We start from the raw sequence: 27919 nt of genomic DNA, 5'->3' as shown, positions 1-27919 counted from the left end.
TAAATCCTTCTACACACCTCAGTCCACATCCATTTATTGTGGAAAGTGCTTGCTGTAAATGCTTGAAAAGGGCAGATGGGTTACCTCACTAACATACTGTAAATCTCCTACTCTGGCGTTGTAAAAAGCCGGCCAGGTTCCCACAGAAATATTAATTTACGACTCATTTCTATCAGCCGCTGTCGAATCTCAGCTCTGGCCCTCCTGGGTGGAGTTTTAATATTCTTCCCGTGCTTATGTCATTTTTCTCCAGGTACTCCTGCTTCCTCCCTCATTCCAAAATACAGGTAGTTTTGCTAAGCGTTTGGAAGCTCAGAAAAACAAAACTAGAGTGGTCCTCAGTTTATGACGGGATTCCATTTCTAATACGTGACCTGTATTTGGGCGGCACGGTGGACGACTGGTTAGATTGGCTGGCAACCAGTTCGGGGTGTACCCCGCCTCCTGCCCGATGATAGCTGAGATAGGCTCCAGCACGCCCGCGACCCTAGTGAGGAGAAGCGGCTCAGAAAATGGATGGATGGATGGACCTGTATTTGTGTGTAGGTCAGAACGTGCCGTATCTGACTAACCTATGCTAACTTGGTATTTAAGTCATAATTACAGTAAATATTTGGATGAAAAACCTCTAGAGCATAAATACAACACAATTGAATGAACAAGTGAAAGTAGGCCATGGTGGTAATTGAGCCTGCCTTCTTTTTCCGCATGACAACATATTTTTACGCCGCCACGCGAACTAGTTGATTGCACGGCTTGCGGAGCCTTGTAAACCGAGGACCCCCTGTAATGTTTCTATTTGTAGACTACTCTTCTATCTCTGGCTATAGAATGAATTTCTGTTTGCCACAGCGAGTCACACGCTCACCTTAGACTCACCTTGTTGAAAGATGAATCTCTGCGCTCTTACTACCGTGATCAGAGAGAACAAGACTGCACTTTAGAGACATGTGCTCCCGGCCACTCATGAATTGTGCCTCTCATTTCCACCGTGACATATTGTCCACCTGCTACAATGCTTGTACAAATGTAATAATCATGGGAAAGCGAGAAAATAAGGCGCAAAGTGTACCCCAATGAACCGTAGAGTTGGCAGGTCGATAAACTGTCTTTTGAGACAATGGGCTTTATTATCGTAGACGGTGTATCTGCGGCGGTCCGCAATTTCTGTCGTATCTTGATTTTAATGCAAGTGCAAGATTCGCTAAGCATGTTTGCCAATTTAGCAGACCGGTCTGCGACAAGCTGGGCGTTTCGACTCAGCGAGAGTTAGTCCTTTTACATGCACCCAGCGAAGTGACAATTTAGACAGTGATACAACACCCCAACTGAAGTGTAGTCATCTGGAGACACTAGATATAACTGTGTGTCATCTGCATAGCTATGATAGTCAAAATTAAAAGTTTTGAAGAATTTGACCCAAGGGTAGCATATACAGGTTGAACAGGAGGGGTCCAAGAACTGACCCTTGAGGGACCCCATAGGTCATTGCCATTGAAAGAGATTGAACACTACCAATGGTTACAAAATAACTCCTTTCCTCCAGGTAAGACCTGAAACATTTAAGGACTGTTCCATTTAGTCCTACCCACGTTTCCAACCTCTTCAGCAGTATATTATGATCTACCGTATCAAAAGCCGCACTGAGGTCCAACAAGACCAGAATTGACACCTTTCCCGAGTCAGTATTCAACCTTATATCATTTAGCACTTTGATAAGAGCAGATTCTGCTTGGTGGCAGAAAGTTGGTCTAAACTTACCCCTGCTAGGACCACCATTAAGTCTGGTGCAATACAGTAGGTAGACCACTAGCTAAAGTGATTTTTGTGAATTTGATCAGTGCACAGGCAGGCAGATTCTGAGGTCCGTGGACATGTGTGGTGGATGCCAGATGTATTCCATTCATAAGTATGGGAACAACGGGTATCAAACCCTCTAAATCATTGTAGAAATCAATTCATTGAACTCATCATTATTATTATTATCACTATTATATTTTTTACGTAAATCATCCCACTGGCTGGCCTGACGCTATTGGGGGGGACATGAGGTATGCGGAGATCAGTCACCAGCAGTTATCACCAGCTCATTCTGTATTTAGTAAGGGTACCCGCTCATGTTGTCTCTTGCCACATCGGCCAAGGGCAGTGACAACGCTCCAGTCAAACGCTCCAGCTACGTCTTCTTCTGCAGATAGATGTATCCATGCGAGACTGTCATTGCGCTGCATTTAAAGGGAATGAGAGGAGCCGCTTTGATAGGCGGTGAATGAAGCAGGCTGCGTTCCCTCTCACAGCAGCGCAGATCGCCCTTATAAGAATTCCACTTGGAAGAGGCTATCTCAGTATGTGTTGGCAAAATATAATGCTCTGTGGAGTGAAACCAGCATGTCAACCATAGCACATGAATGCAAATTGCAGTTCTTCCGACCCACTCACACCCGTTTGAGCTCACTGTTCCTCACTGTAGAAATCAGCGACAACATGTAGATAGACAATGTAACAGTACTCACAGTCAAACACTTTATCCTCTGTGCGAAATTACTAATATTAGTGTCGTACTGATGAGCTATGAGCAAGCTGAGATGTCTCAATGAAGCGTTATGATGAATCCCACTTGAGTTCTAAACAAGACACTCCCCTCTGCAATATGATTGGCTGCTGCATCCAGGCTGCCTAGAACGCAAGTGGTTATACTATTCTGCCCCAGGTGGCCAAGGCGGGCACACCAGAAGGAGCAGCATTCATCTGCTTGCGTGTGTTGATGTGCCTCCCCCCACTCGTCTCAATAAACAATGAAAAGAGCATGATGGATAAGGTGTTAAGTGGCAGGTGCGGGAAAGGCTATGGGGGTGCAAAACAAGATGATAAGGTAGACGAGAGTTGGAAAAAATGTGACGGTGGAAACAAAGCTGTCAAATTACAAGGACAAGATAAAAAGATGAAGCGTCTCTACTAATTGCTCTCCTTGGACAACAACAACAACACACAGCAAATCTCTCATTATCCGCTTGTGGGAAGAACAATCAAGACCACTGACGGCTTCGAGATGTTCCCTCGGCATGCTTTTATTTCTTCACTAAGGCACCGTAAATGGAAGTGCTAGCACATGCACGTGTACATTAAGCGTGTGCACCGGAGGGAATTTCCTGTCCTGTCTGCAATCTTTTATTTAAATGTAGGTCCTGGACAACGCTATGCGGTTGTCGGCCTAGTGAGTTGACCCTGTCAAAAGTCAAAAGGCACACCTTTTTCTGCTCCAATCTCAGCAATGTACAAAGGTGAGTTTTATTGGTTCTATGGCCACGCTTGTGACTCAAAACCTTTGTATCTCAAATCATCTTTCCCCATTTAAATGAATGGAAATACCATTATTCCGTCCCAGCCCCCCAAATACACAATTTGTGTAATGTGTTTTTAATATGAAAAATAGCACTCTGATGTACTGTTGTTTATAAAACATAAAGTAATTACAGAATTAAATAGAATGTCAAGAAATTAAACAATTTTTGCCATATTTTTTTTCTCTTCTATTCAATGGATATTATGCTGCTCCTGCTATTTTAGCCACCTGGGGGAAGTATGATGCAGCTATAATGATATGGAGACGTTTGTCACAATTCAGTAAGCTGCAGTAATGTATAAAATTTTTCGCAAAGGATTAATATACGCCTGTGAGCATTGTTATATTGTCTGTCTACATGTGGTGCGCCACTGTTTGTGTTCAAATATCAAATGTCTTCTAAATTTGACACACCACAGAGAAGTGTTTTAACAAGCCTGACAAATTTGAATGAATAAAAAAATTGGCAAGTATATAAAATAAGGCTCCAAAATCCTCAAAAATAGAGACCGCCCTCGAGCTAGGGGACAGTGTGGGCGTCTGCTGAAGGTGCAGGAAACGAGCCTTTCACCTGTCAGACAGATATGTTCATTCGTATGCTATTTGTAGTCAGCTGCAAGCTGTAAAACGTGCGCTGCTGTGTTCAATAAACAGTTAATTTTGCCTCATGTGTCTCTGTCATGTGGGGACCCACACACAACTATACCAAGCGAGGTGCTGACGTATTGGCCAAACCAACTGCGGTTGAGCGAGCTCGTTAGCTAGCTGTGGAGCATTGGACAGCCCCAACGCGGTTTGATATTTGACAAGTGTATTTCAGTGGCTTGGTGATGAAGTGCTGCCTCCACGAGAGAAAATACAATCCATGCTTTTACTGTCTTTATGGTAACTACAGTGGCATTCAGCACTGGCCACCAGGCAGCGTGAGCAGTGGCTCATTCGGATGACAAAGCACAAGCCTCTCAAAACAGGCTGGTTATAGCGAGGCTAAAAAGAGGGTGTAAATTGTACTGTAATTCTTGATTGCTGGAATATTTCGAGAAAAGCGTGCCACAGACACCTGGAACCTAAAATAAAAGACTCCTTTAATATAATTTCCCACCACTAATAGTTGGTTATTGTCACATCTAATTAAAAAGTGCCCTCACATTGCTAAAGCATCTAACTACACAGCTGCTGTTCATTCTCAGTCGTGACACACCTCGTCTTTGAAATACTAGCATGGCTGCCGAAAATACACACAGAGGTGTTTCGAGCCTTACGGTGTTGCCGCTTGAATAATTCAAGCGATGTACTCACTCCAGGGGAGCTTGCTAAAGCCAACATGGTTGATTTGAGGTTTCCAGAGCCCCATATCTTTTCACTCACTCGTCGACAAAGGATACACGTTGCAATCCACAGTGACCCTGGGATGCTATGGTGCGATACTCATATACATATACAGGCCACATAGTGTACATGTATATGACCCCAGGGAATCATTCTGACATGCACGTGACGCTTTATAGACCAGCTTGAGCCTTATATACTGTGTGTGTATATACTGTATATATAAAAAGATAGAGCAATTATGTGACTGTGATAATCAAACAAAAATCAGTATAACTATTGTAAAAAAAAAAAAAAATTCAGTAAACAAAACTTATAGGCATATTTTCTTTATCCTCGTATATGTCTTGCTATAAATAGCCGACTGTTTAGCGCATCTGCTTCACAGTCCTGAGGTTGTTGGTTCAAATCCGGGCTCTGGCGGGAGTTTGCGTATTCTCCTCTTGCCTGCACGGGATTACTCTGGGTATTCAGGTTTCCTCCCACATTCCAAAAACAAGCCTGGTTGCTTACTTGAAGAGTCTAAATCAGGGGTGTCCAAACTTTTTGCAAAGAGGGCCAGCTTTGGTCAGATGAAAATGTATGGGGGCCGGCCATTTGGCCTGACAGTCCTCGAACCATTACCATTGTAAATTAACATGTAAATATGTAACTATATCACTTTGCTGTCTGCAGCTAGGTCGATATTGCAAATGAGAATCTGTTGTCAATTGCATTACCAGGATAGTTAAAGGTTAAAATAATAATAAATGAAATACAAATGAACTATTTTATGAAAGTTGACTGAAATTTTTCAGAAACGTATTTATTGATTTTGTTTTAACAAATCACATCCCAGTGCATTTTGACAAAGAATAGAATAGTAAATATACTATTCAGACTATAGTATAATATGACAGAAATTTGACAAAACTGTGGTTTGATCATCACAATAAATCAATTCACTGAATTCCTCAGAATAAAAAAAAAATAAAAAATACCTGCATTAATGTGAAGGGTGATACTGGTGTTTCGACTGCATTAAACAGGCCAGGTCTGGCTGAAAAGCAGTGGTTTTGATGCGCAAGATGTCACGCAGGTGAGAGTCACTTAGTCTTGTCCTCACGCGGTTCTTGTTAATGTTCATAACCGAGAACGTCTTCTCGCACAAGTAAGTCGAGTCAAACAAGGTCAGCATTTTCTTAGCAAATGTTCAAATTTCTTGGAACCTGTCTTTGTCCAGCTGGTGGTAAAGTTGACGAGAGGACGTTGTTGGTGGCGATTTTGACACTCCTCGTCACACTGCAGCTGTTGTCAACTTTTCTCTTTTTAGTTTCAGTTGCCATTTTGGAAATGGGCTATAAATATACCACAGGGGTAAAAGTTCACACAGGGGTCACGCGATGAAAGTGCGGCCACAGGTCTACTGCTACTCTGGTGAAAAATAAAATAGGTTTTTTGTACGTGTGCATTGTTTATTGTGGGAAACTGTGCTGGCGGGCCACATATTGATTTTATGACAGGATGCTGTGGGCCGGAGGAAATTTGGATACGGGCCGGATTTGGCCCAGGGGCCGGACTTTGAGCATGGCTGCTTTAAATTGTCCATAGGTGTGAATGTGAGTGTCAATGGTAGTTTGTCTCGATGTGCCCTGGTATTGGTTGGCGACCAGTTCAGGGTGTATCCGTCTCTTGCCCAAAGACAGCTGAGATACGCTCACGCACAACCGAGACCCTAGTGAGGCTAAGCGGTACAGAAAATGGATGGATTGATGTATTCTATCGCCTCCAGATGGTTGTTTGTTTGTATGTGCCCTGCGATTGGCTGGCAACCAGTTCAGGGTGTACCCCGCCTCCTGCCCGATGACAGCTGGGATAGGCTCCAGCACGCCCGCAACCCTAGTGAGGAGAAGCGGCTCAGAAAATGGATGGATGGATGGATATATTGGTGGCACGGTGGACAACTGGTTAGAGCGTGCCTGCTTGGGTTTTCTCCGGGTACTCCGGTTTCCTCCCACATCCCAAAAACATGCATGAATTGGAGACTCTAAATTTCCCGTAGGTGTGAATGTGAGTGCGAATGGTTGTTTGTTTCTATGTGTCCTGCAATTGGCTGGCAACCAGTTCAGGGTGTACCCCGCCTCCTGCCCGATGATAGCTGGAATAGGCTGCAGCATGTCCGCGACCCTAGTGAGGAGAAGCGGCTCAGAAAATGGATGGATGGATGGATGGATGGATTTAATTATATACTTAAGGTATGCTTTTACAAAGTAGAATATTAGATTACTATTTTTCATATTATAAAAACACACAACAAAGAATTTGGGGGTTGGGGGTGTGGGGTTGGGGGGGGGGGTGCAACGGGTTAGTGATCATTCCCATTAATATCAATTGGGAAAGATGGTTTGATGGTCATGGAATGAATTAAACTCGTATCTCAAGGCTGTACTACCACTGTAATACGATCATACCATGACACAGCATTTTGCAAAAATCTGGAATCGTACATTAACTCCCAATATAATATTATTGCGATATTTCATCAGCAATAATATCATGATACAGCAAATGTGTTTTTAAAAAAGATATATGCAATACATTATAATAGTCCAAAATAAATGAGTTATTTGATTTATTTTGCATTAGAAATGTTGCTCTATATTTAAAATCTTTATGCTGTACATTTTAATACTGTAAAATGTTTATGCAGACTTGTGCTTTAGAATGTGCACATACTGTATTTGAGCTGTGAGGTATTTTAAGAACAAATCTATCCAAACCTTTTTGGACATGGTCATCAACACTTGGCTATTAAAACGAAGTAATACTGATCCACATTGCTTTAAGTACATTGGACGTAAGAAATTGACAGTATTTAGTATCGGAAATTGATGCAAAACATTTTGTCCAACTAATGCCTCAAGTGTACAATCTCATATGCTGCATTTCCTTTTTCATCCGTTCTGTCTAAGATTCAAATACTGCTTCTTTAATCTAATGATATATTCTCCTCATTGATGCACATTTAAGTCAATATGTGGTTCCCATGGAGCGGCATGCTAAATTTTGGCATAGGGCACGCTCAAGTCTCTCAAAAGCTGTTACTTCTTCAATTACATCCATACACCGTTGTCATGTGTTTTTGTTCAGTTCTTCCCTTCATTACCCTACATTGATCCGTCTGGCTTAGACCACACACACTTCCATGGCTGTCTCAGACTCCTGGACTCCACCAATCAATATTGAAAGTGGGGCTGCATCAAATGATCCTGAAAATTGAGTCAACAGAGCTCATCCCATCAATTTCACCAAGCATTGAGCTATAGACTAAATTAGCATTTGCCTATTAATATAAATGCTGCTCAATAGCACACTGGCATTGAAGCGGGAACTCTGAAGACATTTAGAACATTCAGTTGGCCAATCGAAGTTCACATTAAGGGTACACCCCGGTCAAATGTAGACAAACAAGCATTCGCATTCACATCTATGGCAAATTCAGTCTTCAATTAATCTGTGCATGTTTTTGGAATGTGGGAGGTAGTGGGTGTACCCAGAGAAAAGCTCGGGAGAACATGCAAACTCCACACAGGAAGCCTGAAGCCAAGATTCAAACCCTAAATCTGAGAGTGGTGATGCAAACCTGTTAACCAATTGCCCACTGCAATTTGCAATTTCTCTTGACTGTACTGGGTAAAAGCCTAATAATGAATTGAACAGGCCCTAATGAGCACGTCAATAATGTTGCACTTGAATTCAATTGATCGCATGATTAGTTTCATGTCATGAAGTCATCTTTAATTTATGGGTGTTGTCAAGCAACTGGCCATTTTTTCTCGAAAAAGGAAAATGTATATGCCTGGAGAAAATTCTGAATGTTGTTGCATTATCTGTCTGTTTGTGATTTCAAAGAATACTGCAAAAAAGAGCTGGAAATTTTTTTGGGGTGCCATCACAATGCATCTGTTATATGTCACCTCTCCCACATTTCTTTCAAAAACAGGGGACCCGGTATACAGCCCTGTGAGACACCACATGCAATAAGCACTCTATCAATTATCACAAATATAGAAGTACTTTGGGGAAGTGTACTCCTCCAATTACAATATCAAACACTGTTTATTGATTTTTTTTGCAATCTCAGTCGTCCTTGTGTTGTTTTTCAATCACAGATGGTGTCATCCTAATGAACCAAGCATCTTGCTAACAAGCAAGATGCCTCTGGGCTAGTTCCTATGGGCTATTATCGAGATTAATGTTATGTACATTTTTAATTTAGGCAGGTGGCCATGATTGCACATTAACTTGTGTGTGTATATATATATCCATCCATCCATTGTCTGTACCGCTTTATGCTCACAAGGGTCGCAGGCGTGCTGGAGCCTATGTCAGCTATCTTCCGGCAAGAGGCGGGGTACACCCTGAACTGGTCGCCAGCCAATTGCAGGGCACATATAAACAAACAACCATTCGCGCACACATTCACACCTAGGGGAAATTTAGAGTCTTCAATCAACCTACTATGCATGTTTTTGGGATGTGGGAGGAAACTGGAGTGCCCGGAGAAAACCCACACAGGGGGGGGCCGGGATTTGAATGTCGGTCCTCAGAACTGTGAGGCAGATGTGCTAACCAGTCGCCTACCGTGTCGCTCTTTGCTAAAATCATTGAAGTTATTTTTTTAGTTCTAGAAAGTCAACCATCACTGCAGCCCTCCACCAGTCGGGACTTTATGGCAGAGTGGCCCGACGGAAGCCTCTCCTCAGTGCAAGACACATGAAAGCACATGAGTTTGCTAAAAAAACACCTGAAGGACTCCAAGATGGTGAAAAATGTTTCTCTGGTCTGAAGAGACCAAGACTTAATTCTAAGTGGTATGTGTGGAGAAAACCAGGCACTGCTCATCACCTGTCCAATACAGTCCCAAGAGTGAAGCATGGTGGTGGCAGCATCATGCTGTGGGGGTGTTTTTCAGCTGCAGGGACAGGACGACTGGTTGCAATGGAAGGAAAGATGAATGCAGCAAAGTACATGGATATCCTGGAGGAAAACCTTCTCCAGAGTGCTCAGGACCTCAGACTGGGCTGAAGGTTCACCTTCCAACAATATAATTATTTTCTTCTAGTGCAGAAGTGCACAGTGCAGTGAGTTCTTATTTATTATTATTATTATTGCAGAGAAAAGAGGTAGTAATTTGGCATCATGAATCAGCGCTGCATCAGGTGCATGGATAACAAAGAGGAAGGGGTAGAAAAAAAAACCTTTCCACAAACTTGTTGGTGGTTGCTTTATTTAGCCCCAGTTTGTTGCCTCCTGATGCACGTAATGAAAGCCAGCCGCGATCCATTTCATGGCGCTGCGTAAAACAATAAAAACGTCCTGCGTAGCTTGGCCCGCAGCCTCATCATCCTCATCAATCTGGCTGCGTCCTCACTTAAAATCTGTTCCTACATCCGTCTTCAGCAAGGTGGCAGCCAAGATACAGAAAGGCAGCATCCAAGGAGGCCATTTGACTTGACACATTCATCATTCAAGCTCTTTTGTAGCATTAAGTAATGTCAATAAAATTGTGGTGATCGCCCTGTTTGTCTGAAAAATAATTTTCCAATAAATATAATATTTGCTCATGACTGGGAAAATGTGCCCATTTAAAGCTGCAAAAGCAGGCCTCCATTTTGTCTCTGATTATTTCAATAGGAGTGTGTGATGACCACTAGAGGGGAGTGTGGACAACTGACAGTTTGCTAATGAAAACGTGTCCCCTCTTTTGTCTTTCAGGGCCAAAGTGTTTCGGGGAAAGAAGGTTTTCGGAGAGTATGATATCAAAGTGGAGCAGGTACTATGGGTCAACGTTTTTCAGGTTTTGCAAAAAAATGTAATGCCACAATGATGATATTTTACCAGTTACTTCAATAATAATCGTCACATCGTGGCTATTTTATCGAATTTTTTTTCATTTTTTATTTTAAAAGAAATGGTTTCGGGATGTATTGAACAGAATTGGTCAGAAATGTACCATATTTTATTCTAATAATTATCAATAAATAGATATACTGTAATATGAATAGTAAATGCATACATATAAATAGAATTATTTATGTGATATACAATTGTAAATTCATATAATATGTATAATCATACTCATAATTACATAGATACATCTAAAATAAACTTTTATTTTTGTAATATTTTGATAATGGAAAACTTTGGAAACAGTTTGTTGCTAAAGAAAATTAAAATAATTTTATTAATAATAATGAAGCAAGTGCAAAAAAAAAACAACAATATAAATTGTGTGTACAAAAAATACAGCCCAGTGTGCTAGTTATTATATTGAATACAGTATTACGATATAGCATATGCTATTTTGTGTCACATGGGTTCCATCACTCAGTGAGCTAACTATATTAGAACTATAACTGTGTTATTCTACTTCTACTACTTTTTTTTATTATAAACTACTTTAATTCATGCTGTATGATACATAAGGAGCAAAGTATAATGTTGCTCTGATGCCAGTCTTACCGTAATGTGTGTTAATCATTCAAGAGCACTGTGTCTGATGTCTCCTTCCAGGCCGATTTCTCGGACATCAACCTCATCTCACATTCGAATGGAACTTGCACTGTGGACATGCAAGTTGTCAGAGGCGGTGCTAAAGCGGCCAGGTGAATACCGCGCATGCATCAAATCACGATTGTCTCACATTTGCACGGATTAGATAGTTTCTCCCCCTTTTGAATATCGCTAGTGGTAAAGCATGTTTTAGGTGATCCTTCTTTAACCAACACTGGAAATGAGGACACCAGTACTCTAATCATGTTTTGTGGCTGCTTTGTATGCACACGCACACTCTGTTTATGGTGAGAAGAGCTCGAAAGGCGTCGAGGGATGGGGGCGAAGGAGCATTGATGATTGTTTACACATCAATGTCAGTCAAATCCAATGATTTTGCGAACGGATTTGAGTCTGTTGTTAAGATCCCACTTCTCTTGCCAACAAGGAATCTATCTATCTATCTATCTATCTATCTATCTATCTATCTATCTATCTATCTATCTATCTATCTATCTATCTATCTATCTATCTATCTATCTATCTATCTATCTATCTATCTATCTATCTATCTATCTATCTATCTATCTATCTATCTATCTATCTATCTATCTATCTGTCCGTCCGTCCGTCCGTCCGTCCGTCCATAACACTCTTGAACACAAGTAACAAGCTAAATAGTTCTTGATTTCTTTGGTTTAAATTTGCCGTTTTTCAGGGATTTTGGCCACTCCCAGCGGTTCTACCTGAATAGATTCTGCCTAGAGAATTCATATGATTGCCCCCAAATTTGAAATGGCTCAAATACTTGTTTTTTGACAAGCATATGGCAGCTAGCCAGTCAATAGCTAAATAGCTAGCAACTAGCGAGAGATGCTAATGTAGCAGTCTACATCTTTGCTCACCTGTTTAGCAGCACAAACTGCTGGCAGCAAATGCAGTCACACAAGATCCAAATCAAAGTTCTTTGTTCACAAACAGTTGCTCAATACGAGACAGATTGGACAGATAGCGAGAGACTAACACGAGATGCTAACGTAACAGTCTGCATCGTCATTTTCTTGTCAAACAGCACAAACGGATGCCCTAAATGCTTATCCCCAGTTACACAACATCCAAAGTACTTTGTTTGCAAAAAGTTGCTCAATACCTGCTCTAGCTCCAGGGCCAGTCGGTTGCTAAAGAGCTAGCAGCTGGAGATGCTAACATAACAATATAAATCTTTGCTCTCTTGTCAAACAGCAAAAAACAGATGGCTTCAAATTGAAGTCCTTTGTCCGCAAAAAGTGGTACAGTTAAAAAAAAGAAAGAAATATACCTAAACACACGCAGAATCAATATTTTTATGCATGCTGAATGAGGTCTAGTGAAGTCCAGTTACGTCACAACATTTAAGGTATTTTTTTTCCTCCAAAACATTCAGAATTCAACTTTTTAGGTCCCACTCTGACAACATGGTTGCCAAAACCTTTAACCACAAGCAGAAGGAAACTGGGATGACCTTGAGCTTGTTGGTCACATCTGATTAAAATGTACGTCTGCCCTTTCCTCCATGTGAGTAATGAAGAGATTAGGCTGCCCCGTTAATTGCTGTGTCCTCTCCAACGGAGCACTTGAGGTTCCTCAGAGTGTCTGATTAGTATTCTTGGTGCACAAACAGCCGGTGGTGGTCACACTGAGCGAGATGTTTGCTCTTCTTGTCTTTCTATTTTAGCCCACCACTCTTTTAAGCGCTACATTTTTAGTATTTTCTTTTCTTTTTTTTTCTTACATGACTTCATTTCGTGCACACACGTGGAGATAAATGAATAAAGAACAAGCGAGTCGTGCTCAGTCAACGTCGGCCTGCCGCTGAGCTTAGCTCCCATTATGATTGATTTAATTTGATTCTCCATGCAGAATGCAGACCACCATGTAGGAACATGATTGGACAAAGGCTTTAGAGGCTCATTGAGAAGAAAAAATTCAGAAATAGTTCTTCACGATGGGCATTTTAATACACTATTGGGCAACAACACAAAGGTAGTTTCTACATCTCACTCACTGTTTTGTGGTGGTGATGCTACTTGCAAACATTTTTAATTTTCCTTTATGGCGCATGGGCGAAGCAGGGTAGCAAAGTTTGAAGACTAACCATGAAACACAAACTCTTAATATTTTTTTTCTTTCTAATTTATCACATCTATTTCCTATTGATCTACAAAGTTTGATTTCTTCACTTGTTCATTTCCTCCTCTGTTGCCGCTCCAGGTCCTTTAGACCAGACTTCGTCTTGGTGCGCCAGCACGCATTTAGCATGGCCCAGAACGAAGACTTTCGAAACCTAATCATCGGTCTGCAGTATGCCGGCATTCCCTCCGTCAACTCGCTGGACTCCATCTACAACCTCTGCGACAAACCTTGGGCTGTAAGTCGTTTTAGCCTCAATATAGCAGAAAAAGACATCAACACACAGAAATTGGAGTTTAATGGCAAGAATAAAGAGGAAACAGAAGAATTGGGTCCTTATTTTTTTCTGTCATGTACAAGTGTTGAATGAGAGCAATCTAACTTCCATATTAATGAAAATGTGTTATTTTGCTGCATTGGCAACAACTAGCAGAGGCTCGAGACGAGTTTGCTGCCTAAACGGGCTGCTGCAGTGAATAACAGGAATTAAACAAGCAGAAATGCCATGTGATACCATTTTAAACTAAATGTTCCACTGCGCTATATTCCGATTTTTTAAACAAGGCAGTTGATGTTGGCAGTAGGGTAAGACTTTTAATTGACCGCAGATGTGGAATTACACTATAAACAAAAAGCAGAAAGACAACCATTTGAAAAGCATCCAAGGGAAATGTTCTCTTTTGAGTCTTTTTGGCTGTGATGAATGAACATAGGCAGAATTTTCCAGAGGATGTTCATTTAAAGACTCTGTGAAGTGAAATCTGAGATTTGTTGCCAAATACATACACATCCGGCGGCACGCCGGACGACTGGTTAGAGCGTCTGCCTCACAGTTCTGAGGACCGGGGTTCAATCCCCGGCCCCGCCCGTGTGGAGTTTGCATGTTCTCCCCGTGCCTGCGTGGGTTTTCTCCGGGCACTCCGGTTTCCTCCCACATCACAAAAACATGCATGCTAGGTTAATTGACGACTCTAAATTGCCCGTAGGAGTGAATGTGTGTGCGAATGGTTGTTTGTTTGTATGTGCCCTGCGATTGGCTGGCAACCAGTCCTGCCCGATGTTAGCTGGAATGGGCTCCACCCCGCCCGCGACCCTAGTGAGGAGAAGCAGCTCAGAAAATGGATGGATGGATGGATACAATCACATTCGCCTCACAGTTCAGAGGTTGTTGGTTCAAATCCGGGCTCCCGCCTCCCTGAGTGGAATTTTCATCTTCTCTCCGTGCCAGTGTGGGTTTTCTTTTAAGTCCAACTTGACAACCAGCACATGGACACATGCTTCATGCCAATGTGGCCACTTTAGAGCGAGCGCCTTGTTGTCGTGGCATGGAAAAGCCCCACTACTACCTATAGGGATATATTCCAGCCAATTGAGGCTTCAATTGTATGTAATTTCACGCCTCAAACATTAAATCACACACTTATTAAAAATACTTAACATGTATATAGTTCATCATATGTTGTTATTGAATTCTCCCTCCTTGACTTGTGCTTGTCTTCCTTTATTCTTTTCTTCATCTGTAGTTTTCCCAGCTGATCAACAATCAAAAGAGGCTGGGTGGTGACAAATTCCCTCTTATTGATCAGACATTCTACCCCAACTACAAGGACATGGTGAGCATTTCTACCTTTAAAAAAAAAATTTTTTTTGTCCCCTATTATTACACATGAAATATTATTTATGAGGTTTCTGAATGGGGGGGAAAAAAAACAGGTCTTGCAGTCAATTGCTGTATCTTGCATCTATTGAGACATTTTAGCTTTAGATAATTATTATGATTATTTTTTACCTTTTGGAAAAAATAAAAAAGTATGTTACACAAGATTCCATTCAAACATTTTATATACAATCTTTTTTGGTGCAAAGAAATACAAAAAACGAGAAAAAACAACAACAACAAAAAACAACCACACACCACTATTTTGACAAAAACAGACATAAATACAAATCCCCAACAATTTCTTCAGTATAAAACATGCATTGTTGCATAATACTTCACTAAAACCATAGAGAATCATTATGTGTTAATGATTAATACATACCAAACAAATCATGCAACAATAATATATAGTTGTAAAATGTACTGACTTACTGTAATATTTGATCGGTGGCTCAAGCATGGTGGTTATTGAGTGATTATGCATTTTTAAATTAAATGTAGTAACAAGATTAGGGAGTATATTAGCTTCTTGTGCGGAAAATAATGTTATCTTAGTCAGAATTTAAATAGCAAACAATGTGAAATTCAGCCAAGGAGCTTAAAATGGTACAATATATGCTGTAAAAGGAAATGTGGTTAGCTTCTACAATGTTAATGCTCGATGAAATTAAATATTTACAATCACAGGAATTGTTGTTATACTGTATATAATTCCCATGTTTTGATTTTCCATATTTATATAATGTCCATTTTCAGTTGCATGGTCCAGTTCCATTGTAACGGTAATATAATTCTGACTGTAATTGTGACCCACTTGTAATTTTCTCTGCATATCAGTGGAAAGCCCAATGTTTTTATATGTATCATAATTATGTTGCAAAACTGAATGTGTTAACCGTCAGCCTCATGCAAATGATGACAAAAGGTCTCACTCTGTGGTAAATTATTGGCAGGTGATTTTCAGCGGCTGTTTCCACCTAAAACTATCATAATTTTAGAGGGGGATTTTATTTTTTGTTTTAAAAGCTCCGGGAGTGTCGTAGTATTTAGTGCTAGTGTTTAAAATTCTATTCAAAATTTTCCGGGGAGTCAGCGCAATTAAGCTTGTAGAGAGCAAATGTTCACTTTTCATTCAGCACTAGAGCAGCAGCTTTCTGGACCAGCTGAAGAGTCTTCAGAGACTAAAGCAGCCTGCCAATAGAGTGTGAAAATAGCGCAGCCTAGAAGTCATAAAAGAATGCAACAGTTTTTCTGCAATGGGAATTTTCAATTTTGCGATGTTCATTAACTGTTTGGTAGTTGGCTTTTAGTAGCACTGTATTAGACTGAGCATTGCACTGTAGTTTTTTAATGTGTGAAGGCACCACAAGCACTGACCAGATTTTAGCATTTTAAATTACAGTATAAATTTGAGTTGTAAAGTTAGTACATAAGAAATTTGATCTTTATTCCTTGTTTCATTCAGTACTCGAGCAGCAGCGTTCTTAACCAGCTGATCTTCCGAGACTTGTTGAAATGGAGTGAAGTTTCAAACAGCCTAGAAGTCACAAAAGCATGCACTAGTTTTTCTGCAACGGGAAATAAAATTTTGCAATATGCAGTAGCTGTTCAGCAGCTGTTTTAGCAGAAATCATTAGCATCATTTTCAGAAAACAACTTTTAAAAGCACTAGGAGCATGTCACTTTAGTCGGTAATGGTCCGCAACTCTGACTAGCTTTTAGGTGACAAGAAGCACTTTAAATTACATTCCAAAATGATTTACTGTAGTAAGATAGAACAAGTGAAATAGGATCTCTTCTCCTTGTTCAGCACTCAAGCAGCAGCATTCGTAACCAGATGGTCTTGAGAGACTTGCAGCCAGCAAGCCATTCTCTATTGAGAATTTCTTTTTCTTTTTTTGAATTGGGGCAATTTTGCCATGTTCAGTGGCAGCATATCAGTTGTTTTAACAGGAAGCGTAGTAAAATATGCACACACACAAAAAAAATAAAAAATTAAAGGCTCTGGGAGTGTAGCGGTTTAGTAGGTTATAAGGTATCACTTTTCCTTGACCATTTAGAGCTATTAGGGAAGAAGAAACATTTTAGATTCTATTCTAAATTGGTGTCGTTAAGCTCGTACAGAAGGAATAGGATATCATCATCTTGTTCTAATTGGCACTCGAGCAGCAGCATTCTTAACCAGCTGCTCTTTCGAGATTTTGACAGACTATAGAGCATTATATAATGTAAGCCATCATATAGGCAAGGAGATTTCTGAGGCGATTTTGATTTTGCAGTGTTCAGTGGCAGCATAGAAGTTGTTTTATCAGTGAGCATTGTGTATTTTGCAGAAAATTACTTTTAAAGGCTCTGGGAGCATAGCACATTAGTACAGTATGTTCATAGAATATCACCAGCGTTGACCCTTTAGAGCTACTAGGGGAGAATAAGCATTTTAGATTCTATTCTAAATTAGTGTAGTTAAGATACGACAGGAGGAATGGGATATCTCTTTTTTTCTTTTTCGAATCAGCACTCAAGTAGCAGCATTCTTAACCAACTGGTCTTTAGAGACTGTTTTGAAGGAGTTTGACAATAGAGAATTAAAATAATCCAGCCTGCAGATAATAAAAGCATGGATTTGTTTTTCTGTGTCAGGAAATTTCAATTTTGCTAGATTAAGCAAGTGAAACAATGCTATTTTCGGAGTGAAAGTATACATCCTGGTCAAAGGTAACGCAAGGTTTCCCTAGTGCCTCTGCACTTTTTAAAAACTTTGTTTTCAAAGATATCCAATAAACGTTAATTAGCATTGCTGCAGCATCCATCTGATAGTAGTAGCTCTTTCAGATATATCAGCCCAATTGACATGAACTCTGTTGCTACGTTACGCATAAGCATCCACATTTGAGCTACACAAGCCAAAGCAGGATATCCCTTTGACTGGAGGTGTCGCAGGAGTCAGATGGAGATGGATTCTTGAGCCGGTCAAGGGTCAGTCATGTCCAGGAAGTCTTTCTCGGGGGCGTGGCCGCCCCTGTACCAGCCGCAGGTCGTGTCGGAGCGACGAATGCATGCGTACTGCCGCGCCTGCTCGCCGTTGAGGCTGTTATCCAGCAGCCAGTCCGTCCACAAGCATTCGTTTTCTCCCGTGGATGCGCACGGCACCGTGTAGCACACGTTAATCTGTCGAGAAATGGCGTTTTTAACTCAAACCCCTTCAGTATTATTATTTGACATTGTAAAAAGATTTGTCCCAGTATGCTTTCACTCATTGCTTTTTCAGTGTCTTAAAATGTATTTGTCATACAACCTATAAAGTGATCAAATAGTAATGTTTAATATTAGGGGGCAACTGGGTGAAATAGTGTTGTCAGGTGTGGTTAATTGAAGACTCTAAAATGTCCTAAGGTGTGAATGTGAGTTGTGAATGGTTATTTGTCTATACATTGTGCTCTGCAACTGGCTGGTGATCAGTTCAGGATCACCAAAAGTCAGCTGGAATAGGTTCCAGCTAATCCGCGACCCTAATGAGGATAAGCAGTATATGAAATGGATGGATGTTTATCGTCTGGTTTGTTGGGTCTTTGTTTATAAAACCAAGCAAACAATAGAAACCTCAGAGAAAATGTTATAAAAATCCAGTGCAGTGACGCTAGCCATATCTTCTTGTTCTAGTCAGCACTCAAGCAGCAGTTATCGAGATCAGATGTAGTGTATTTTGAAACTTTTTGAGACAGATCGAGAATAGAAAATCACAAAAGTATGTACTGCTGTTCTGTTTTTTGCAATGTTATCCTAGTGGTTTTAGTCCTCCAGCTTGCTTATTTATGAGACTGTGCTATTGTGCAGTACATTTAGCCTAGGACAGACACATTCTGTTGTTCAATATGGTGCTCGTAGGATTTTATGTGAAGAAAACGACTTTTCAGTTATAGTTTCTGTTTCCTGAGCCACAATTTCACGTTAAAGACAGATCTGAATAGTCATAAAAGGAAGAATGAAAAATCCTGACTCACTCTGCATTCGCAGCCCATCTGGTATCTGTAGTTGAGATTCTTCCTTTGTGAGAGCGATAAATTGTCCCAGGACTCCACTAGGTCGCACTGGCCAATTGAAAGCCTCCCGTTGCTCCACATACTTCCTGTTTAGTAGCGCAGCAAAACAGGGTCACCTGTATTTTCCTACACTGTTGCGATTGTTTCACATTAGGCACAATAATCAGCAGTGTTCATACCTGAGAGCAGATACCCCGCTTTGTTGTTAGAGTCTAACTTAACTCCACACAGCGAGGAGAATACCGGCGTGTACACATACTGGATATCCTTGGCTTTGTCGAACCCTTTGAACATCTGCACATTTGAAACAAGAAGAAGAAGAACAAGAAGAAGAACAAGAACAAGAAGAAGAACAAGAACAAAGCAGAGGCTCAGGGTGGTTGTGCAGGATTTCCATGGAATAAATATACATTTTATTTTCTAATTTAGTGTAGTTAAGCTATTACACGAGGAATGGGATGCCTTTCTTGTTCAAAGTCAGCACTAGAGCAATTAACATTTTTAACCAGCTGTTCAGAGACCAAATGGGTGGCAATAAGTTTGACGACTCGCCATAAAACACGACTCAGCTCCACATCATCTTGTGTGTGATGAGGTTCCATATTTTTGTCTAATGGGAAAACTATTGTCCATATACTCTACCAGTCAAACGTTTGCACACACCCTCATGCTACTGAATGAGAAACCATGTCCAAAATTTTGACTGGTAGTGTAGTGCACTTTCACTGCAGCACTCCATTGTGTTTTATATCCAGACATACTATATCATCTATTTTGATAGGGTACACCAAAATAGACCAATAAATCTACAAATCTGATGTGCTCTGTGTAGTTTTATGCACTCCTATAAAGCCACTCTTGTAACATAGACATTGAGTAGTTTGCGGCAGATCTCACCTTGATCATCTTTATTTCATACTGGATCATCTTCATGTAGGGGGAGGAGCTGTTGCTAGGCGACACAATCTTCTCCCCGGCGATCTTGGCCCTGATCACTGTCAGGAAGAAAGGTGAATTAAATAGGGTGTAAAATGAAATGTTATTTACATGTACAGAATATGCCCCCCACGGCTTCCCCTTGCTTTTGATTCTCCCTTGTCACATGACACTAATTTGTGGGCTACTTATACAAAGAACTTGGCGTGTACTGTGAAATTGCTTCATCCAACAGCAAAGAGATGGACTCGTGAAGAAGGTCAGATTGCACTCTAAAAAATATAGTGTACTGTACATATCCCTAGGCCAAGCAGATGGCCCATAATTACACAGTGTATGTCTATAGCGCTGCAATATAAATCTTTTACTGGCATTTAACTGAGACTGTAATAGAAAATAACTGAAGCAGCAAAGTGAAACAATTTCTATCGGCATCAGTTTTCTTTCAGTTCTTAACTAAAATCTGTGCGGTTTTAGTTGGCTGTTTGCTTACAATTTTATCAATTGTTAATCATTTAAATTCATATTCCTTCATATGGAATTAATTATGGAATTTTTGTTTTGATCCAAGTCCAGCTCATTTTTAACAAGAGCGTACGTACAAAAGCTAGCCATCATCAATCAAGTTATCAGTCATTGATCACTAAGAATTTAATTGATCATATGAAATTACATTTTTGGAAACTGAGAACACAAACATTTGAAATCCGATCTCAAAGTGGAAGTTTTAAATATGATATGGTTAGCGTTCTCTTCGAAACTCTAAAGTGATACTGACACCTACTGGCCTGGCATGCCTATCACAGCTTTTCCAATTGTTTTCTGTACATTAAGTTGAATTTGACCCCTTAGTGTGGGTCTTTCGGCCAGGTGCGAACAATGAAATAGTATTTGGTTGCAGATAAAATTAACTGCTCCAAGACCACCTAGAAGAGTTACAAAGTAACTCTGATGCGGTTTGGTTGCGGCGAGAAAATGATCGAACCGTAATCCAAACGAACAAGCGAGTGAATGATTGAGTAACATAATAGTTTATCCTTAAGTTAAATTACCGTAAACATTTGTCATCCACAAAATAATAAGGCAATGATTGAGGATCTTAACAACTAAAACAGAAATAGAAGCATCAGGACAGGATTGGTTAATAGGGAAGGTCTGTGTGTAAAGCACCTCAAAATATGCAATCAAGATCCAAACCGGATTGATTTTCTGACCGTACATACACATAGCAAATGTAATTCCTAAAATAGGACTTTTAAATATTCATCTTTTACATGTTTTGAAACCAACATCCCAAAATGCCCTGCACCCAAACCACCTGGTTACTTCCTGTTTTAATCTCTACCGCAGCCCGTTGAGGCAGCAAACTAGAAGAGTGTGACGTAACAATGCACTATACTGCATTCTGTCCCTTATGCTATCACAAAAATGGGATTCGCTGGTTGGTATCTGAACGGTCGGAAAAAATAATAATATGCAGCAATTATAATTTAATGGCACTTCTTCAACCACAGTATTATATCACTGAAAAATGACTATCACTCTGCTCTCTTATCAACTCTTCCAATAGACCCTTAAAATAGTCTTGGCAAATTAGCTGGCCCACTTAAATCTTCTCCTGTGAGCGTAATAATGGTTACATGCCACCTGTTAATGGTAAGTAACACACCCTGGTCTCGCATTGCTATGTGTATAGATCAAATGGTTGGCAGCCTGAGGTTTGTCTGCAGCCAAATGTGGAGAAGGTATAAATATTCTTCAAGCAATTAGCCAAAAAATACAAGAGTAAAGTGCTTTTCCATCAGTGAAAATGAGTGAATTCATTCCACAGAGGCCTCTCATACCTTTAACTTAAAAAGAATTGGATCTCTTTCAAGGAAGATTTGCATTTGGATATTTAATGGGCCTTTAACAAACAGTGAGGATACATTTCAGAATAAACAAATGTTTAAAAAGAAAACTTGTGCAACTATAAAAAGCATCCATCCATCCAGCAAACCATTTTTTTAACCTCTTATCCTCACTAGGGCGTCTATCCCAACTGACTTCGGGCTGGAGGCGCGGTACACCCTGAATTGGTCGCCAGCCAATCGCAGGGCACATATAAACAAACAACCATTCACACTCACATTCACACCTATGAAGGATAATGGAGTTCACTTCTTGTCAGCAACCAGCAGAGGGCACTATTAATTCAGGGTAGACTAGTTTGTTGCCTAAACAGGCTGCCCAACAGGGACTAAACAGGCAGAAGTTTGATGTGGGACAATTCTAAATTTTAAAAAGTTTGAGTTCAACATCACAATAGCATCAGACTTTTCTTTCAGGCCTGACTAATTTGCTGGCTAAACTGGCTACCACACAGATTAAAACAGCACGTAAACTGTTAGAAGTTCGGTATTGGACAAATTTAAGCAACGGAGGTTTGCACATTGGTGTTGGAATTTTTTCTGGCCTGACTAGTTTGCTGGGTTAACGTGCTAACTCACAGATAAAAACAGGATAAAAATGGACAGAAGTTTGGTTTGGGATCATTCCAAACTAAAAAAGTGAAATGCATTGTGTGAGATTTTCTTTCAGAATTGACTACTTTGCTGCTGTAATGGGCTGCCACACAGATTAAAACAAGTAAATGGGCAGAAGTTGGGTGTGGGACCATTTTAAAAGATTACATTTTGAGCGTTTGTGATGGAATTATTTTCAGGTCCGAGTAGTTTGCTGCCTAAACGGGCTGCTGCACAGCGTAAAAAGGAGCTAAATGGGTACAAATTTGGTGTGGGACCATTGTAAACAAAGTGTGAGCATTGACATCAGATTTTTTAGAATTGACTAATTTGCTGCCTAAATGGGCTGCCACAGAGATTAAACAAAGTAAACAGGCACAGGTTTTGTGTGGGACTGTTCTAAATGATTGTTTACTCACTGATGACATCATTTTTTGCGGGACTGTTTTGAACCAATAAAAAGTCCCTTATTCTTTTTTTTTTAGGGATGCATGAGCCTCACAAGAACAAAATATTGCAAACTTTAACCATGAGAACTGATGTAGTAAAAAACTACCCTCCTCCCAGATGAATCGGGACCCTTGTCATCCTCACAAAGCTGCACTGTCAGTGGTCTTTCACACTGATATTGTTAGTATGCAGACCATTGGGCCCAGCCTATAGACATGGAAATGAAGTGGAAGGAAGGGGAGAGCGTTGGAGTAAGCTGGCTTGGCCTCTGTCCAGCACACACACACACACTAACACACACATGGACATGGCTTGGGAATCTTTCAAGGTTTGTACAGATGGGATATTAGTCAGATGTTCGGCTTTATTCAAAAGTTGCACTGACTCTCACGACACTGTCAGGTCAACCGAAGGTCGCCACGAGCCAACGCTTACAAAACAACCAGCACCGTGGAACCACTAAATAAATGTGTGTCCCTAAATTGTTGTGCATCCTTCGACAAATGACTTCAGCAACTACAAAAGTTTGGAGACACATTTAAATGACATAGCTCAAATCCTGAAGACACTTGAATACAACCTGTATCCCTGTTTACAGCAAACATTTAGATTCAGAGCAGCAGATTAACTGCTGAGCGTTCATTCCAACGCAATGGAAGCATAAGGGCAATTAGACCACATGCATGTATTTTAATTGGGAACATACAGTATTAGCCTTAAGATGTGATTTGTCACGATTTTAATTGAAGAATTTTGAGATGAGTTACTTCAAATGTCATTAGAATCGATAAAAACTATTTCCTGTGAAATTTCCTAATTAACAACAAACAACTGTAAATATTTTTTTAGGTCGAGGCACTGATAAATTTGACTTAAAGTAAGATGTAGTTTGCTGCCTAAACGGGCTGCTACGCAGATTCAAACAGTAAGTAACCAGGCTGAATTTGGGACCATTTTAAACTAGTTAAGTTTTAGGTCTGGTGTTTGACATAACAGAATTCAAAGTTTAAATGAGGAGTATACCGCACATCCAGAAAATGGACATTGTCATTTGTCATTTTGTCGATCGCATGGACTAGTTTACTGGCAAAATGGGCATGGCCCAAAATGGAAGAATGAATCAGTTCAATTCTATCACATTATCATCATGTAATGGGACTGAATCACATGTGCTCTTAATATTAATATTGCGGCTCATGTGTTTACTGCTGAATACATTAGCAGCAGGGTTATTTAAATGTACAATACTGTTCATGGTGAAATTAATTACTATATGTCATGTGATCAAGCACTGCTTTAGTTCCACCAATACGCTTTGTTCTTCTTCCATCAATCAGGGAGGGCACATTTTGACCGTCCTAAAAATAAAATATAAAAACAACTCCTCATTCTGCTCTCATAACCTAGATCCAATTGAGTCTGTGTTCAAGTTTTTTAAAAGCAGCTCTCAACCTCAATTTTGCAACACTTTTTGACCCTTTGACAGATACTCCAGCTTTCTGGTGAAGCCAAGTACTCAGCAGTGTTGGTTTTGGCTTGTGCTGAGACAAAAAAAAAAAAAAAAAAAAAGAAGAACGTAAGAAGGGGATTATGAACACCAGGCAACTGCACAAGCACATAGAAAGTAGGCCAAACTATTATAGGATTTATTCTTATGTGACAAGACAACTATCCCCTCACGTGTTAGTATTTATTCCTGTTCACAAGAAACATTGTTGCCTTTTATAATCAGTCCATTATATGACATTGACATAAGCACATAATTTTCTATGTTGAATGGTGGAAAATGTATTCGGAAAGTGGCAAAAGACTGTAAGAAGTTGTTGTTTTTTTTTGGGGGGGGGGGGGGGGGGGGGGGGGTTCATTTAAGCCTCCTGTTGTTTTGGTTTCTTACCAACGTTTACCAGTTAATGTGACCCAATTTAATCATTAAAAAATACAATAACACGGTGAAAATTCTATTTAAAGAAAGAAAAAGGGCGTAAAACAAGGTAGTTGGAATAAATTTAATCCTAATTGAATATATATATATATATATACTGGTTAGAGCGTCAGGCTCACAGTTCTGAGGAGCGGGGTTCAATCCCCGGCCCCGCCTGTGTGGAGTTTGCATGTTCTCCCCGTGCCTGCGTGGGTTTTCTCCGGGCACTCCGGTTTCCTCCCACATCCCAAAAACATGCATGCATTGGAGACTCTAAATGGCCCGTAGGTGAGAATGGTTGTTTGTTTTTATGTGCCCTGCGATTGGCTGGCAAGCAGTTCAGGTTGTACCCCGCCTCCTGCCCGATGATAGCTGGGAAAGGCTACACCACGCCCGCGACCCTAGTGTGGAGAAGCGGCTCAGAAAATGGATGGATGGATATATATATAGTGATTATGGGCATAACAGGTAATGCTTATATTTAATCTTTATATTTTGTGAAAGTAGATCAAACTTTGGAGACAAAAAACTACGTAGATGTGTTGTTATTATACCAAATGACCATTAAAAGGGTCCTGAGGCCACCACAGATCCCACTGGGGGAGTCTGGGGGAGTGACAGTTTATTTTCGTGCAGCAGTTTGGCAATCCCTCATCTAGAGCACTCTAATCAGCTATAAATTTGGAATTGGGGATACAAATGTTGAAAAAGGATTTGAAAAATAGTTGAACATCTGAATATTTTATTACTATACCAGTCTTGGCACTTTCTTGTGTATTTCTAGCTAAAAGAAAAGCCATTAACCAATAATGCTGTTAATGCACTTAAACGCAACATCTGGCTTGGGTATTTTGGTTTTAACTTAAGTATACTTTAATCTGAGCAAGAAGTTGCCGCAACGTTGTTAAAATCCAAAGATTATTAACTCTCTCAGTAGCCTGACTGATGTGTGTTTTGCTTCCCTTTAATTGGTCTCAGAAGACAAATCATCAGTAAACAATCCTAAAGTGTGAGGAGTTTTTTTTTTCTTTTTTTTTTTGTATACAATTTTCTGCCTGAGCAGTAGCTAATGGTCTCCAACTCACCCGTCTCTGCGCTGCAGAAGAGCTGCTGTGGGTGAGCTGGATGGCAGCTGCATGCGTCCACAACCGTGCCTGCTGCCAGCAAGAGGAGCACCCAGACCCCCAGACGCACACTCCTCTCGTGGGACACGGCCATGATGAGACTCCCGCTGGCTCCCACGGCTTAAACAAACCCTGTGCAATCCCTTCAAGTTCCCGCAAAGGAAATTCAGACTTGTAGACAAGTGTAGGAGTAAAAAGATGAGCTCCAGTGGGCCCCGAATGGTAGTAGCTGTGGATAGAAATGATTTCAGAAGTTTAAATTGCACCTCTGAATTTTAGTTAGAGCAAAAATGGATTAGCGGAGGCTGCTTCTCATAGCCTGGCAGCCCCTCCCTCACTCTGTCTCTCTCTCGCTCGCTCTCTCGAGACCAAGACACACGGACAAACTTACAATAGTTGGATCGCCTGGCACTCTGGTCCTGAATGCTGAGAGGGTCGCGCACAGGGAGCCTCTTATGCACTCAGAAGTTAGGCACAGCCTCCTCGCACACACGCTGCAGAAAAAAAACAACCATCCTTTCCTCTCCCATTCTCCTTTTGATGTCCTCCCGCCTTGTTCCTTCTCCGTGGGCGTCCATAGGTGTTAATTGTTGCCGAAAACGGACTGAGTTGTTGCAGCTACAATGCGAATGCTGATAATTAGATAGACATGAAGAGGGAAACATGGGAGGAAAAGCAATAGCTTACAATCCAAAGCATACCACATCACATGTCAAACATGATGGAGGCAGTGTGATGACATGAGCGTGTATTAGACATAGGTGGATAAATAGATGGGACTAAGGTCAACTTCTTTCAGAATGATGACAAGAGAAGCTCTCCATGTTGCAAAGCATAACACAGAATATGTCAAACAAGAAGAAGTAAATTAATACTTTTTGAAGGCATACGAATGGAATATTCTGCAGTGGCCAAGTCAATGGTGTGATTGCAAGCCAATATAGCGTTTTTTTACGCACTGATGACAAAAGTGAACAAACAAGAAGAAATTGAAGACCTTTTGAAGGCAATCATATGAATGTTCTACACTGGGCAAGTTGGTCACCTGATCTCATTCCAATACAGATTGCCTATTCCTCACTGAAGACAGAAGTGAAGGCAGAAAAAACAGCAAACAAGAGCTGGGGACTTTTCAAAAGCAAAACATTAACTATTCTACATTGGCCAAGTTAGTCACCTGATCTCAACCCAATAGAGCATGTGTTTCACTTACATAAGACAACATTGAAGGCAGCAAGACCCGCAAACAGGCATGGGCACTATTTGAAGGCAAAACATTGAATATTTTCGAGCCGTTCATCGATGCCAAGTACGACATCAGGGTGCAGAATTATTAACACAATTAAACGTGCGTTCCACTTACATAAAACAAAAGTGAAGGCAGCAACACCCACATACAAGTAGCAGGTGAAGACTTTTTGAAGGCATACATTATTTTTAATGGAGTAAAAACGTGGCCTGATCCCAAGTCAAGTAATGTTTTCATTTAAGACAAAAGTCAACAAACAAGAAGGAAGTGAAGACGTTTTGAAGGAAAACACGGAATATTCTTCAATGACCAAGTTATTTACTGGATCTCACGCCAGTAGAGGATACTTTTCACTCACCGAAGATAGAAGAGAAGGCACTAAGACCCACAAACAAGCACTGGCGACTGAAGGCAAAGCATTAAACAATCATTGAGGGCCAAGTTAGTCACCTGATCTCAACCCAATAGAGAATGTGTTTCACTTACAGAAGACAAAAGTGGAAGTGGCAAAACCCAGATACAAGCAGCAACTTAAGGATCTCCAGGGTGGAAACACCTACTTTGGTGATGTTCATTGGCCTCATCCCTTCACAGTAACGACACTATATTGAAATATTTTGATCTCCTTAGCGTGAAGGAGGAAAGTGTGGAAAATGACTG

The 27919-nt window shown here is 40.6% G+C and overlaps 2 protein-coding genes across 3 annotated transcripts in view; one reads left to right on the top strand and one right to left on the bottom strand.

Moving 5' to 3' along the window:
• syn2b (synapsin IIb) overlaps positions 1-27919 on the top strand; it is a 65840-nt gene that overhangs the window by 23000 nt on the left and 14921 nt on the right. For both annotated transcript variants that reach the window (XM_061784858.1, XM_061784856.1), the window contains exons 2-5: positions 10430-10487; positions 11228-11319; positions 13457-13613; positions 14899-14988. In XM_061784858.1, coding sequence (XP_061640842.1) covers positions 10430-10487; positions 11228-11319; positions 13457-13613; positions 14899-14988 — 397 coding nt within the window. The remainder of the gene's footprint in view (positions 1-10429; positions 10488-11227; positions 11320-13456; positions 13614-14898; positions 14989-27919) is intronic.
• Positions 15200-26538, bottom strand: LOC133483516 (metalloproteinase inhibitor 4-like). Its single transcript, XM_061784859.1, has 6 exons — positions 26402-26538; positions 25972-26239; positions 19973-20070; positions 19255-19369; positions 19037-19161; positions 15200-18203 (listed from the first exon to the last, which is right to left on the bottom strand). Exons 2-6 carry the CDS (start codon positions 26102-26104, stop codon positions 18006-18008), a joined length of 669 nt encoding a protein of 222 aa, XP_061640843.1. The 5' UTR covers positions 26105-26239; positions 26402-26538; the 3' UTR covers positions 15200-18005.

The sequence above is a fragment of the Phyllopteryx taeniolatus genome, chromosome 9, assembly GCF_024500385.1.
Source record: "Phyllopteryx taeniolatus isolate TA_2022b chromosome 9, UOR_Ptae_1.2, whole genome shotgun sequence".
NCBI lineage: Eukaryota > Metazoa > Chordata > Actinopteri > Syngnathiformes > Syngnathidae > Phyllopteryx > Phyllopteryx taeniolatus.
This window is presented reverse-complemented; position numbering and strand designations above follow the sequence as displayed.